Source organism: Opisthocomus hoazin, chromosome 6, assembly GCF_030867145.1.
Source record: "Opisthocomus hoazin isolate bOpiHoa1 chromosome 6, bOpiHoa1.hap1, whole genome shotgun sequence".
In the NCBI taxonomy this organism is placed as follows: domain Eukaryota; kingdom Metazoa; phylum Chordata; class Aves; order Opisthocomiformes; family Opisthocomidae; genus Opisthocomus; species Opisthocomus hoazin.
In genome coordinates, this window is record NC_134419.1 from 3722865 (window position 1) to 3738587 (window position 15723).

At 42.7% G+C, this 15723-nt stretch overlaps 1 protein-coding gene across 4 annotated transcripts in view; it reads right to left on the reverse strand.

Moving 5' to 3' along the window:
* The window catches only part of PATJ (PATJ crumbs cell polarity complex component), a 159529-nt gene that overhangs the window by 42330 nt on the left and 101476 nt on the right, over nucleotides 1–15723 (reverse strand). For all 4 annotated transcript variants that reach the window (XM_075424348.1, XM_075424345.1, XM_075424347.1 and 1 more), the window contains 3 exons: nucleotides 13342–13433; nucleotides 3549–3621; nucleotides 200–292 (listed from right to left, as the gene is read on the reverse strand). In XM_075424348.1, the coding sequence (XP_075280463.1) occupies nucleotides 200–292; nucleotides 3549–3621; nucleotides 13342–13433 (258 nt within the window). The remainder of the gene's footprint in view (nucleotides 1–199; nucleotides 293–3548; nucleotides 3622–13341; nucleotides 13434–15723) is intronic.

Genomic DNA, 15723 nt, shown 5'->3' on the forward strand with positions numbered 1-15723 from the left:
ATATACTGACTGCTTGGTTCATGCAAACAGTCTACGTATGTAAAGCTAAAAGCTTGATTCTGCTCTTACACGCACTGGATATTATGACAAGAGTGTGCTGTAATACTCCAACACAAAGGTGGACAGAAAACAAACCAAGCCAATGAGCCTCCATTTTCTAAGCTCCAGTAATCATTAAATATCACTTTAAGTGACTTACAGCTTTATTAGACTCCTCACTGGTCAAGCTTTTCATGACGACTTCCAGACTTGGGTCTTCTTCACTGCTTGCAGTTTCAGTGCCACCATGATCCTGGTAGAAAGGATTGATAACAGTTTTTAAACAGATCTATGATCCCTGATAACAGCTAAAGAAAAAAAAAATCAACAATTTTACCTTTTCTTTCATTTTTCTAAACAAGTAGCAGCATGAAAAAGTAAAAAGATCCAGAATTAAACCATCCTAATGTCAGGAGACAAATAAGCAATGCAAGTTTTGAAAGACAGACCTTAGTCTCCATTTGGCTGGCCCGAAGTATCATGAGGTAGTCCAACACGAGCACTTAGGTGCAGATCTGGGTCAGCTTTCAAGGCCTGACTAACCCCTATCAACTGTGAAAACTGCTGCGTTTGTATGAAGAGGCCTTCTCCAGACTTCTCTTGGGAGCGAGAGCCTCACGCATGCTCAGCCCCTTAAAGGAAGCTCAGTTTCCTTCACACAACCTGAACAGGTCAGTAGCAGCAGGACTGAGCGCTCTACCCGGGAGGAATCGGCAAAGCCAGAGCTCTTCTGGTTAGAGAACATGGCCACCAAGCTCGGCAGGCTTAAGCCAGCACTGGAGCACGATCCTCAACCTGAAGTGCAAACATAGCCTCAGGATTCAGGTACTTCTGCACATGACTGTGAGAATACTGCAAACGACATCCAACGACAACTACTGGAGAAGCAGCAGATGCAGGCAATGGCCCAAAACACATAACTACTTTCACCAAGACGTGCTCCAGAACTTCCTCCTCCATGAAGCTTTTCTCTTTCTATAGAGGATTCCCAACAAAAATGGCCCTTGAAACATAAAATAGCACCATACTAAGCAGAAAAGCTTGTCTGATCAGAATTTTCTGGTATTTTTTCTAGATAACAACCAGCATGTATCTAAGCAGCATACGCTTGCAAGAAAAATTATTTCCTGCCCATACCGACAATTCAAGATAAGACGGATTGGAAATGGCATCTTTTCAGGGAAAACATGAAGTTACAGTTTAGAGTATCACTAATTTGGTTACACGTAAAATTCAACATGTTAATTCTCCTTCCCTTTTTTAAACCAACCAAGTCCTGAAGCTGAAAAGATTTTTGATCTATTATTTTGATTCATTTTATGTTAAAATAGTTTTAATATACTTAAGCCTTTGATCCAAATTTGGAACTGTTCTCTCTCACAAAGCAAAATGGACTATGTGCAACAAATCAAATTTCAAGATCTTCAGTCCTAGAAGCAAAGGTATTTCTAAATTTTCATTAGACATTTTACATGTAAGTGCACAATGAGAATTACACAAATGTCTTGATGTTAATATATTAATATTTAATACACTTTGCTTCTGGTGGCTTGCCCACAGTATTACACCATAACATAGTCTTATAGTCCTGCAACTCCATGCAATAAAGCAAGACCCTGTTCTAAGGCGTATTCACAGTTTATCACTTTCCGTATTAAAATACCTTAATGAAGATAAAGAGGTAAGATGAAGAAAATTAACACACTAGTGCTTGGTAACTACGGCACCCTGATACTCCGTTACACTAACCAGGGTATTTAATGCGATCTGACAAGTTTCATGTACAGTCTATGTAACACGCAATGTTAAATATCTACTTGGTATTTCAAAGATATTTGAAGTTATGATTGCAAGATATAATGCACAGTCAGTTTTGGTTTGCTTTCTTTAAAGACTGGAACAGCTGATAAAGGAAAGCAATGTCACTTTCTATACAACAACAGTATCTTTTGGTTACATGCACTTTCTGTAATAAAAAGATACCAGCTAGAAGGAAAATGCAGGTAAAGCAGACACAAAGTAAACAGTAAGAGCTTGTCATTAGCTTGCCATTAACGGATGAAACTCAACCCAAAAGCATCTCCCTCTAAAGGCAAACATCCCACGGGAGGCTGAGCGCTTTGGGTTCCACATGCTGGTAGAGTCTAATTACAGTCATTTGACCACAGCCCAGAACGTGCCTAAACAAAGCCTCCTGGTTCATCTTGAAGACACAAACATTAAAGAAAGCTGGGAACAAATGCAGATATTAAAGAGTCAACAAAAATAAAATGAACTTGGGCTCTGTAAACTGTAATTTGCAATCCACCAGCTGCACCTGGAATGTGCTGCTTTGACAGAGGAGAGAACGCAAAGCCAAAGCACTGTCCAAAAATGAGTCGGAAGCGGACAAAAACGGAGCAGCTCTTGCACTGCACAGCACTACGCCTGTGTGGAAGCAGCCATCAGTGTTCATACAACCTGGAAAGTGATAGCAAGCGTGTGAACAGGAGATTCATCCAGCATTGCCTAGCGTGGACCAGTGCTGTGGGATCACAGTAATGCTTATTGGAATACCAGGGGTTCAATGCACACGAATTTATCAAATGAAGGCAAGACCAAACCCCAATCGAATTATAAAACATCTTTTGCTTTATTAGCTCAACTAGAAATAGAATTAAAAAGGAACAGCGAGGCTAACCATGTACTTTATCTAGAAAATCTAGTTACACCATATCGAGATGTCAAAATGATAACAATGTGGTGACACTGCAGTGATCCATGGTGCGCAAGAGAGCAATCAGTCTACACTGGGACCGAGATCGCAACCGTAACGAAGAAAAACGTTGGTCATATTAGCACACTAAGGAAGTTGTTGCATTGGAAGGCTGTATGCTACAACACTCTGTGCTAGAAGTCTCTGCTTAAATTCCCTCGTCTGCTCCTCCGGGAAGAAACCGAGCGGGAATGCGAGCCTGATGCTGGGGCGCAGCACAGAGTGGTGGATCAGGGCTCTCGGTAGGCTGCGACGGTCTCAAGCGCCTCTTCTAATGTGACCTCTTTTACCATAGCTAGTTGCTGGTCATCCCTACTGTTTTTTTTAGAGATGACGATAGGAGGCTATTCTGGGGAAAAAAGAACTTCAAAGGTGGGAGCTTTCCCCTGAAAAATGCTCATTTCTCTTCTGCAGGGGGACATCCATGTTCCAGGCAAAAGATCCTCACCACGACTACTCTAACCAGCTGAAAAAGGAGAGGGATAGGAGATGGCAAGGTTTTCATTTGGAGACTCTTCTTCCTCCTGTACAGCAGTAATACCTGTCGTTAATACCATGCCAGCCCTTTCAGTAACGACGAGATCAATAAAAAAAAGACGGGAAAATACACCTATTAGGTCAAGTTCCTGTCCAATGCATTTTATGATTCAGGGTTTAATTAGACAAGGTGCTTGAATTTATAATGAACAGCTAATTATGATTAATCTATCTAATTTAGCAATCCCTAATTAAAAAAACAACCCATAAAACTTACCTCAGTAGAAGAGTGGGAGCTGGAAGGTAACGGAAAAGGAGTAACAGCCATCTGATTGACTGCATCTTCGCTTCTGTAAAACAAACAGACAACACATTACACACTAAACCATAACGGCCAAACTTCTCTTTTGAGTTGCATTTGCCCATTAAGAAAATACTCTCACTAGCATAAAAACTAACTGTTTCTTACCAGAAGTTAGAGACTGGACAAGCACTTCATTTTTGCTTTTGTTCTTTGTTAGCAAACAGATTACTTCCCTTCTTGGGACCACAGTAGTTTCACCCGGGACATACTGACATCACATTCTTTGGAAATCTAACTTTGTGTGGATTATCAGAGGATGCAGTTGGAATTTATGGTCCCTATATATCAATAGATGTGCTAATACTTCATTAGCCTCTTCTAATAGTGTCTACGTTTGTAAACTGCTTGTTCATACTCTCATATTCAGATTTCTGAAATATAATACCTGCTTCACTACAACGAATTGCTTTTTCTTTTTTATTCCTATTTGGTGTGGTCTCTTCTAAAAGATTCAGTGTAAAAACTCAGAAGAACTTTTATAAAATGCAGGGAGAAGAAAACAGATGAACATTGATTCCCTCTATGTATAAAGTGCATTTTTTTTTATTATGTACAGGATGCAAACCCCATTTTGCTAAAGATTCCAAACTATAACACAGCCTCTGCTCGCTAAAACACAACAGAGGAGGAATCAGTAACGCTGCTGCTCTGCAGATACGGATCTTGAGATGAAAGCACGTGACTGACTTCTCATGCAGTGGGTCTTCTGGGTTTGACTTCTGGTCCTATCTACCACCTTCCAGGTTACTGTAACACAAGCAGAATTTTTTCCCCTTTAATTTCTGGAATAAAATATGAGACTAGTATGTGTTTAAAAACATTTTGCGGAAGTGCCTGGAAGAAAAAAGTCTCATTTTATCGCTCGAGTTAAACACGTGAAGCTAGCATGTTCTGATGACTGAAAGACAACACTGTAAATCAACAGCTCTCAGCAGAGAAGCGTATGGGAAACTCAGCCACAGGCATTTGAAATGATAAATCCTGCAGGCAAAAGTTGGTGAATTCACTTATCTTCAACCAAACAGCCATACAAGTCAAAGGAACTGGTTCTGTGCTGCTCATTTTTGTCCTCACTCCAAACCTCTCCTCTTGGCTCTGCTCAAAGCCTTGGAAGAGTTGGAAACCACTCTACGGTCAGAACCAGCACGGCCCGTGATGCAGACCCACACACGCACGGGGCCAAGAGGGGAATCTGAGGAACGCACAGAATCAAGGCCATGAGCTTCATAAGCGTTTCACAGTTTCCAAGTGCATTCTACCCCTTAAGGCATATTAGGCGAGGACATTTGTCCTCCTCTTTTCTTCCCGAGACATCGATCTAATTAAGTTGCTTTTCTAACCTATAAGAATAAATCAGCAAATGTAAGGTGTCTAAGAGACCTAGCAATTTTTACTTGACTGTAGAGTTTTTTCTGACAATAGTTTGCACGAAGCACAACCAGCACGAAAACTCACAACCCTTCTGTAGCTTACAATGCGTGCTGCACACCTTGCAATTAGGGGGAAACTTGAAAATAATACGGTATGTATAAACCTTTGTAAGAAACATTCTAAAAATTGCTAGACAGAAGCTTCACGATCTCCATGACAAAGTAGGGTGTAATAATTATACAAACTAGTCATATATACACTCAAAATGTTTTTTTCCCCAATCACTGGGCAAACATCTTTATGCAGTTTTAAATGGATGGCTGTTTTTATTCCAAGCAATAAAAAAACGCTTACAGTAATTCCCTGGAAAAAAAAAACCCACAAAAAATAAAAAACCCCAAGGTTAGGAAGTGTCACAACTTGTAATCTCCCCCTGCTAGGACTCGTACATATTTAAATACTTTAATGCGGCTTCAAAGGAGAACGCTTCAAAGCAGAATCCAAGTGGGAACATATTTTAAAGTGACAGATCTAATAATAAATTGCTCTTTCTGCTCTCCACTTCCATAAGTGTCCTCAATTAAAACATGAATTTATTTACAACTAAAAGGAGCAATCATTTTCTTTTGATGCAGGAGCAGACAGCTGAGAAGTCTGAACATCATATTCAAATGACAGCGACTGCAAATGAGCATTCAACGTATGTCCCCATAGTTGCTACGTAACCACCTCTGAGAAAGCTGCTCTCAGTTACCACTGCTCAATATTGCTCGGGGTGAAGATGTCCAAACCCTTCACAGTCAAGACGCAGCTTCATACTCGCAGGGTCAAAGCAACGTGCAAAGCAATTTATATCGCAGAGAGGCTCAGACGCTCCCCCTCCATTATCTGCGGAAATGATAAACATCCCCTGCTCTCGTTCCAGCTCTCACGCTGGTTTGTAGGAGATGCTGGGATGGCAGCCCACCTCCTCGCTGAGCTCGTGCACCAGACAGCTGTTTATATTTCATCGGTGACATATAAACTGCATAGGGAAGGAATTCATCACTCCTCCCACAAATACTTTTATTGCTTCTAACCTCTCAGGATGAGTTTCTGAGTGAAAATGGGAATTAGATCTCCCTGGAGGTTAGAGTGCCTACTGCTTGTACCAACAGCACTAGCTACAGCTCGATCTTGAAGAAACACGAAGCTTCCCTCGTTGCAAAGGGTCACAGGAAGCAAGATCAAAGCAATATGTAAGTGGCAAAGACTCCTTAAACTTTAGAACAGCTCATATCCTTTCAGATTTATTTGATTGCTATACTTTACTGCATTTTACTCGCTTTCTAGCCTAAATAGGACCCCTGGACATTCCCCATCCTTTCTCACTGACCAAAGAGAAGAACTTCTGATGTTTTGCTCCATCTAACAACCGCACCTCTGATGAAGGGGGAGATGTGCAGCTTAAGCAAAGACAGATTCAGGTATTCTTGACTAAGAATTAACTACCATTAACAGTTGGCACAAAAAAGCCTAAAGAGAGCAATTTGCGAATACAAATCTACAGGGATTACTCACTCCACGCTGCGAAAAGTAAGCCTGAAGGGAAGTTAAGGTTGTGTGCTGTCAGGCTTCAGCTAGGCTGCCCTGCAACGCTGTGGTGTGCTTATCAGAAAGCTGTCTCTGGCACTTCCGAGGAACGTCACACAGAGCTGGAATGGTCTATGAAGCATTCGGAAAGTTATCTTTCTAGAGACGATAACCAGAAGTCATGGCCTCAGCTCAATTTCATTTTGTTTTGTTTTTTTTTTTTTCATTTGCTCATCAACCTCGCTTGCAATTCTTGAATTCAGGTTACCTGCCTTCCTTTGAGGACATCTTCTGTTTTCCACTGTGAAATGCAAACTCTTACATCTCTCTTATATCTCTCAGGTTTGTCATATATAGTATAAGCTCAACGCTATGTAATGCTAAGACAATCCCTGTTGAGCATGCTGAATGAGATTCCTGACCTGTCGAAAGCAGAGCATCTTGTTTAAGATAGGGCCCGAACTTCTGTGATCAGTGCAAAATCAAGACAAATCCCAAACCAGATCCACTTAGAAGGGCAATTCATCCCAGCACCTAAATGACCTAATTTAGGACAGGATGAACCGAATTGTTCCTGACAACTGTTCACTAATCACAGAAGTCCAGATGACCTTTAGATGTCTAAACTAAGGGAGAGGAACCTCCTGTCAGACTATCTGCAATTACACAGCTCATCATGACTAAGGCCAGCCGTATCTTGGGCTGCATCAAGAGAAGCGTGGCCAGCAGGTCAAGGGAGGTGATTCTGCCCCTCTACTCCACTCTGCTGAGACCCCCCCGGGAGTCCTGCGTCCAGCTCCGGAGCCCTCAGCATAGGACAGAGCTGGAGCTGTGGGAGCGGGGCCAGAGGAGGCCCCGGCCATGATCCCAGGGCTGGAACCCCTCTGCTGGGAGGAAAGGCTGGGAGAGCTGGGGCTGGGCAGCCTGGGGAAGAGAAGGCTCCAGAGAGACCTTAGAGCAGCTGCCAGGGCCTGGAGGGGCTGCGAGAGAGCTGGAGAGGGGCTGTGACAAGGGCATGGGGTGATGGCTTCAGGCGGAAAGAGGGGAGATTTAGGTTAGATATAAGGAGGGAATTCTTCACTCTGAAGGTGGTGAGGCCCTGGCCCAGGCTGCCCAGAGAAGCTGTGGCTGCCTCCTCCCTGGTAGTGCTCAAGGCCAGGTTGGACGGGGCTTTGAGCACCCTGGGCTGGTGGAAGGGGTCCCTGCCCATGGCAGGGGGGTTGGACTAGATGACCTCTAAAGGTCCCTTCAACCCAAACCATTCTGTGATTCTGTGATAAAAGATCATTTGACAACAGCCTTGTAAGGGGTTGTGGATGCTTTTGGGGAATACACAGTACATGAAGAATCAGGAGAAAATCCCCATAGCTTGTATGCAGTTGCACGGCATCTTAGTTGGAACAGATCTGCAGACCAAGTGAATGAACAGCATTTGCCCAGTAACCCTTCGGACTCCCACAGGTTGTGACACCAGGGCATAAAGTCCTGCAGATTATTGAAAACTTACATTGTCCACATAATGCTTGTTAAAAAAGAAAAATCAGGTCTGGATGTCGTATTTTCTCATCTTTATTTTCCCTCTAGAAGTTCCTTTGGAAAAGAGGAGCTGCAGGAAAGCTGCTTGCTGAAAAGGCAAGCTGGAATTTTGCTTCAGCTGGGTCAGGGCAAGAGCTTTGTATTGTGCATCTTCTTGAAAAACCTCTCCCACTAACAGCAACAACAGTCTTGTTCTCCGTCTCCCCTCCATCCACTTCTGACTATGCGAGAGCCAACTACACACAGATATTTCACAGGAACAACTAACGTTCACATAAAGTGCAGCTCAGGTCATCAAAGGTTTGAAAGTGCCCAAATTACTTCACTTCCTCAACCGTGCGCTTGTTCCCACATGTGTATGACAGCAAGGAGGAAACAGCTCTGAAGAAAACAGGAAAAGTTCAAACTTGCACACACAGTGTCTGGCAAGAGCTTATTTTTACAGTGTTCCCACATGAAAGAACCTAAAGAATCAAAGCAAGTAAAAACAGAGTTTATACTACTAAAATATGACCAATTACATAAGTTAGAACAAACTTCAAGCAAAAATGATTTCTAAAGCATGACAGTAGTTGAGACTCTGGCACATAACATACAACTTTACTTATAGAGGCTCTACAAGAAGAGCAAAGTCTCAGTGACGAAGTCACAGCAATGGAGAGAGCTGAACAGCACCGAGAACTCAGCCACTGCCCTCGCTTCACCAGTCCTTGGTGTACAAGGATCTCTCTCCTTTGCGTGTCACCATAAATAAGCAGAGATTAGCCTTTACAATTACACCTAGGAACGGAAGGAGGGGTTAGATGACAGAGATTTGTGGGCTTCCCTGCGAAGCTCCAATCCCATCACCAGAAAGCAATGATAACAGAACGAATGACTGCAGTGTGGGAGGATGACTCCGGACAGCTAACAGATGGTATTTAAAGAAGCAAAATCCTACAGTACTTTACTCTTAAAGCATTCCTCATGTTTCATCACAGCACAAGACAATTTTCTTTGAAGGAATAAAGGTGTACCAAAGAATGAATCACAGAACTGAACACAATGGGATGATGGTTTGAAATCAGTGGCATTCACTTTGATTCAAGCATTCAAACTACATTTGATCTGCTTATTATATCAACACTGAAGCACCACAACAGATTAAAGGCAGTTAATTGAGCATGGAAAAAACATTGAATTTGCTGAATCATAAAATTCTCACTTTAAAAGAGCATTCTGATATAAACTGGATTTCCTGCTACAGATGTAAAACCTAATTATACTGTTTTATCATGCATCTTAAAAGGATGGACGCATAACGCATGAAGAAAAACCACAATGGATGCAAAACCCATTCTATTTTGGGAACTAGGGCACAGAGACTCCTACAAGAAGCAAGTCCTTCTCTCCTGTTGCTACCTGGCTAATTGCTGTTGTTGGAGACTCAGACCAAGAATTTCAAAACGCAGCCGAGACCTTTACATGCCCAGTGGCCACTGCGCTGCACTAGCGCTTCCACAGCAAGACTCTGTATACGCCTCGGAAAGCTGCAGTCAAATTCTTACTTATTTCTGATATTCAGAAATCAAAAAGACAACCCGTATTTGCTACAGTAGCTTGGAAGTTAATGCAGCAGCTGTGAGAATTTGAGGTCAGATAAAACACGACTGGACACTCATCAAAGGAAGCCCTCGGACCGAGCCATTTCATCTCAGGAAAATCTTGCCGTGCTCGGGCAATTGGTTTGTTTGTGTGTTAGACTGGGTGAGCAGGTTAAACGCCTTCAGATTTGTTACTGTCGCAGGCTACAAAGCACAAGATGCACTGAATCTAAAAAAAAAAAAAAGAGTCAAGTGACATTATAACTGCAGATCTTTTAGATGCTATTACAAGCTTGTGTAATTAATGAGACCACTGGGAAACAGGGCTGTATTAAGACCTATATTTTGGAATCTGGCCAAAATCAACTGTTTTAAATAATCATCGTCAACTTAATTGAGGAAAAGATGCTTATAAACCAGAGTGAGAAGCCTTCAGATGTAAGGGGACCTCTATGATTCTCACAGCACTTACTGCATTATATCTCCTCAGCAAGAATTGCAGGCAAGAGTGGGAATGCAATTGTAACATTACCTGGGTAGAAAAAAAGTGTGAACAGATTTTACAGCTCAGACGGTAAGTTAGGAGCTTAGTAAAAATTCAATAAAAGGCTGAGGACACTTTCTATTCTTTATTGTTTCCTAGGAAAAAAAAATGTGGGTGCAACAAAATCCAAGTTATTTAATTATTGTAATTATAGTTCTCACAGAAAGGCTTTTCTGTGCCCAGGAATTTCTGGGCTTCTTTCACAACTGATTAAAGAGTTTATGGAAACATCCCCCTGCCCTGCACATGAACCAAAACACCAGAAATAGGAAAACCTTGATGCTGTCCCCTGCTTCAAAGCAAAAAGCAGCATGCTTATAGCCCAGCATCCTTCATCTGAGGAAAATAAAGCCTCAGGATGTCAAAGAGGGCACTTTTCAGTAACAGTCCAAGAGTCCCACCAGCTTTGCTTTTATGTCCTAGGCCGGCCCAGTCAGGCATGCAGGAACTTTTTTGGGTGTAGAATGATGTGTTTCTGGAAAACGATAACCTGCTGAGGCCTCTCACTGGTAAAATTAGAATATTAATATCTTCATGCACATGAAGGCCAGGCCCATTTCTCTGATAACTCCTGCAGGACACATCATTTTGCTACGGTGAGCTGTGGCCCCTTCTTGCTGCGTGCTCCAGGATGTGTTTTGGCTACGTTATGCTACGGGTCTTCTACCTTTAAAAGAAGTTGCACGGGTAACAGCGCTCAGGAGGAGGAAAACAGTATTTCTGTTGCACTGGCTCCTCCTCATTCTCCAAGCATAACCGATGTAACGGTATCCTGCTCTTTCCACACCATTAGAGCCCAGAGGAACACATCTGAAATCAGCCAAGCAGCAAACCTGCCAGGAGAGCCGAGTCTGCTACACTCCGCGCTTTGTTCTCAGCTGGAAAAGAGAGACGGATGGAGATTCAAGCTGCCTGTCGCTGCTCTTATTTACTACAGCTGGCACCACAATGCATTAAGTAGTGGCATTTCAATACTTCCATTTTATATTATAGTTTTGAAATGAGTTGATAAAGCAAGCAAAAACTTTTCCTACCAAACTGCACCACAGACAAGACTTCTGTTGGTTTGTGTTTTGAGTCAATCACTTCCACTGGTTTTGTGGCCTAAGGTATAGGAACTGGAAGCACCGAGATAGAACGGGCTTATGGAATATTTTCTGCACGAGAAAAGAAATTATTCTTGTTTCTCCTTAAAATTCTCCTTAAAGAGAGACAACCTGATTTGGCTTCGCTAAAATTTTGAAACACCCCTCCTACTATAAGAAGCTGACCATACATCAAAAAAAGGGCAACATTAGTTCTCTCTCTGCGTTAGAGCCAGCGCTGTAGTTACTAACGACATCCTCTCAGTGGGAGAATTTCTTTTCACTGCTGTTCGAATGGCTGCTCAGGTCAAGCAAACGGACCCATCGGTTGTCAGCGTAGTCTAATGCAAGGCTGAGAGCTGTGACAAGATGTGTGCTCTTGGGAAGTGTGAAGACATAAGTTTACAATCTCAGCAGCAGCATTTAAAAATGGAAGCTTTTTTTTTTTTAAAGCTCTAGAGACAAGATTTATCCAAAGGTATTTCCAATATCTACTAATTATGACCATTAAGACAACCTTTTGCCTTGCAATCCACATTTACACAGACAATCTGAAAAGGGGAATTATGGCTAAGAACTTACATGGCCTTTAGGTCTTAAACACGATACAAAATATGCACCAAGGATTTCCAACCCGTGGGTGACTCGAGCTAACACACACCCTTCGCTGCAGCCAGCCGCAGTGCTCGGCGCAGCAGGGCAGGCTGCAAGCAGCCCACGCTCTCCATGCTGCCCCACCACACTAATCCCAGCCCTGGGTTTTGGTTTCCTAAGTTGTGGTTCTGCCTCTGGAGCTTCCAACCAGACACATTTTCCACATGCAATTAAGTAATGGTGAGTGAGCTGTTGTAGATGACGTTTAATTTTCAATAGCTGGGGAAAGTAACATGGGAGCTGCAGGCAAGATCATTAATCTCCTCCAGATCCTCCGTGCTGCCAAGTATAGCAACTCATTCTTCACCGCGCTAATGCTGCTCTTCCATCATTTCTGTGTATGCTGTACCAGGCAGAGCCATGCGAGTAAATGTACACATTTATATGCATTCACCCACAGATTATTACATTGTTCACAGGTAAGCTGCCTATGAGCAAAGAATATAAAACAATATCAAGTATGATGTATATGTTGGTGGGAAGACCACATTATAAACTGGCATGGGGATATGCCCAATGAAAGTCACAGCTGGAATAGATGCATTCATGAAATTCCAATATATTAAAGCATACGTGTGCTCTGGGAGAGAGGCAGCTGCTTCCCAGACCTCCCACCCAGGGTCGTAAGAGTAACAGTTCCTGAACTACAGAGTGAGTGCATGGAGGTGTCCTTAATTCACATACAAAGAGGAAGAATTTTCATGCCTGGAGTAAAAGAAAAGATGCCCACTTGTAATTGCTATGCAGAGGAAAGGTTGTTTTAGCATATTCCCTCCTACAGCAGCCATCCCAGTGCTCCTTGTCAAAGTCAGGTTCCCTGTCTGTACAAATAAGCCCTAGCACACTTTTGAAATCCTCGTTTGACGCCCACATAAAGCTATCCTTCAGACACCCACCCAGCCCGTGCTCCGTGTACTCCACCCACAGCGGCCTGCTCCTCTCGCAGCGGCTCCCTCTCCAGCCCCAAGCCTTGGCACCATTGTCACTCCCTTCTGGCAGTCTGGGTGAATCCAGGTGCCTACCCCGTCTCTGTGCCAGCAGAACCAACCTAAAGCACCTCAGTAAGCTGTGGGAGAAGCAGCTCTGATCAGGCTGCTCTCAAGCCCAAGAGCGACAGCTCAAGTCTTCACCAGACACCCCTAAAAAAGGCAACCAATTACATTAGATTTTTTTGTTAATACATTATTAAGGAGAACTCTTCAACTGTCCTGAGAAGAATGAGAAGAATACTCAAGGAAAAGGTTTAATTCATTTCAAAGAGAACTGAGCAAGTTCAGCATTTTCAAAACCGACTAACTATGTAAATATGTATTGTAAAAGGCTGAAGTGCAAACAAATGTTTAGATGAGAACTGTTCTTACCGTACAAAAACCAGCTTGACCTTTGATGGGGCAGTCTTAATGATCGCAGAAGCATTCTGATGACTTCTTCCATACAATATCTGATTGTTTATCTGTTAAAAGAAAATGCAGATTTTCTTGTAAGCGGAGAAGTAGGCATTGTTTTAATTTATACCACCAAGACTTCCAAATTTACTGTGGGATAAAGAGATCAGACTCTAAGAAAATGCAGTCTGCAAAACACAAAACGCGTAGCTTTTGAGCTTGTTACCAGCAGGAACACCAACGTTGCACGCATAGATCTGCCTGTCTGCAGAGTGCTGTAGAGACAGAAATACCAGAGCTGAGGCCCTACAAGCCTCTTTCAGGCCCAGCTGTGCTGCGGAAAGACATCACACGATAAGCACACAGGAGGTGACGGGCACTGCCCAGCCTGGCCTTGGAGTGCCCAGGGCTGCTGCTCCTCTCCCAGCCAACTGCCCGAGGAGGATGGGGCGCAGTCTGCAACTCGGCAGCAACAATCTAAACATTGCTCATCAGCTTTCTTATCATTCCTTTAGAAAGGATAAATCCTAATTTGATTTTAAGAACATCCTCCTTCTCATATTGATTCCACAATGGATTGCAGAACTGTAGCCTTAGAACAGATTTTGAAATATTACATTTTCAACATCTTAGACTCCAATTTACCAAAGAAAAAATACCGTATTAATAGCAAAACATTCCAAGTTTTATTCTAGACCAATATCAACCAGGAACCAATGCCGAGCTTATTTAGTCTTATTAGTAAGCCACAAATGAAAGCAAATTTTTACTCTTTTCCACAGAATGCATTTTAAGTATTGTTCCCAGATTTTTGGAAAACAACTTGGTCCGGGAAGAATCATGCAGATATGACAACAGCACCGACTTCGAGACAGACACTCCTACACCTCACCCACAGGCAACTGGCAGTTTCAGACCACTCGCTGTTACGATTGTGCTGACTCCTCAGCTCCGCTGAGGGGAACAGAACTGATAGCCACGGAGACAAAGGACAATTTAAGGACATGCCACATCACTTTTGCTGTGATGGATCCACCACCTAAGCACAGCACCAGCCACCAAATACTACTTTGGACACTTCTGCTGCGTGCAGACAAATGCTGCAGTTTTCAAAGGGAAATAGCTTGGCTTTAACACAATACGTGCTTCAAGACTTCTCCTTTTCTAGGAACCAGAAGCCTTTTCCCAGTTTGCGGAAAACAAGGTGCCTACTGTCTCCCAGTACCATGCTCAGTGAGTAGGACTTCAACAAGGACAGCAGCATCTCTGAGACGAATATAGCAGCTACTTCCAAGCCAACCAAAAGCATACTCAGTATCATAACGCAAAAATTACCTGCAGTGTGAAACTGGAGTCTTTAGAGCATTTCACTCATTTCACAGGCAGGGTTGGTGTTTAACACCTTGCTCCACCTCAGCCTGCCCACAATGCCCTGAGCTTCTGGGGCTTCAGCTCCCCTTCGTTAATGCCTCCCCTCGCAGAGGCATCCCAAGAGGACGCTCGTCTTTCAGCTCCGGCGTTGCACAAACGACAATCATGACGATCATATGCAGAACATAAGGCAGATTTGAATACCACAATAAATTTAAAGCAAGTAAAAGCTGAGTTGAGTATTATGGGGAAAAAAAAAAAAAAGACTATGTCAAAGTTATTCACAAAACCCTTGAGCAGTCTCTTAGTTGTACCCTGATGATTTTCAGATTTAAAACTAAGCTGAAGCAAACACTCAGCAAGGTGGTGAAGGAAAGCATCCTCCCCTGACAGCAGGACTACCAGAGCTGTCCTCCTTCAACTTCAACAGCTCAAACTGGAATAAGCATCAAGATAACAACGTTCTGTGGAAGGACAATTATTTACTCACACCTGAATACCTGTAAACATCAACATGGAAACTAATTCAAAAGCTACATTTAACATCTTTCATTTTGTCCAAAAAAAGAAGGGAAAACTTTAAAGATGATGAAAGAGAAATGGGAATTAATCGTATTTGCTGTCACAACATTAGTTCAGGTTCATGGTTCAGCTCGTCCCATGTCTCACTGCCTCGGCAAGCACCAGAGGCTTCCAAGCGTGCAGGATAATCTGCTATTTAACTCTGTCAAAATTCTCACTCCAAGCGTCTTGATTAGATTAACGCACCTCTCCAGAGCTGGACTCTTCACGCACCCTTCCAAAGAGAGCGGCTAGCTTCTTCTCAGTTCTGCAATTTTTTCCTTCCACTGTTCATTCACAACATAGTATTTACATTCACATTTGACATACCAGTGCTGTTTAAAACAATAATGATAATGGAGCCCAAGAACAATTTACTAGTGATTAAAGAAGGGCTTTTTGTTACTGAAAATTGTATTGGATTTT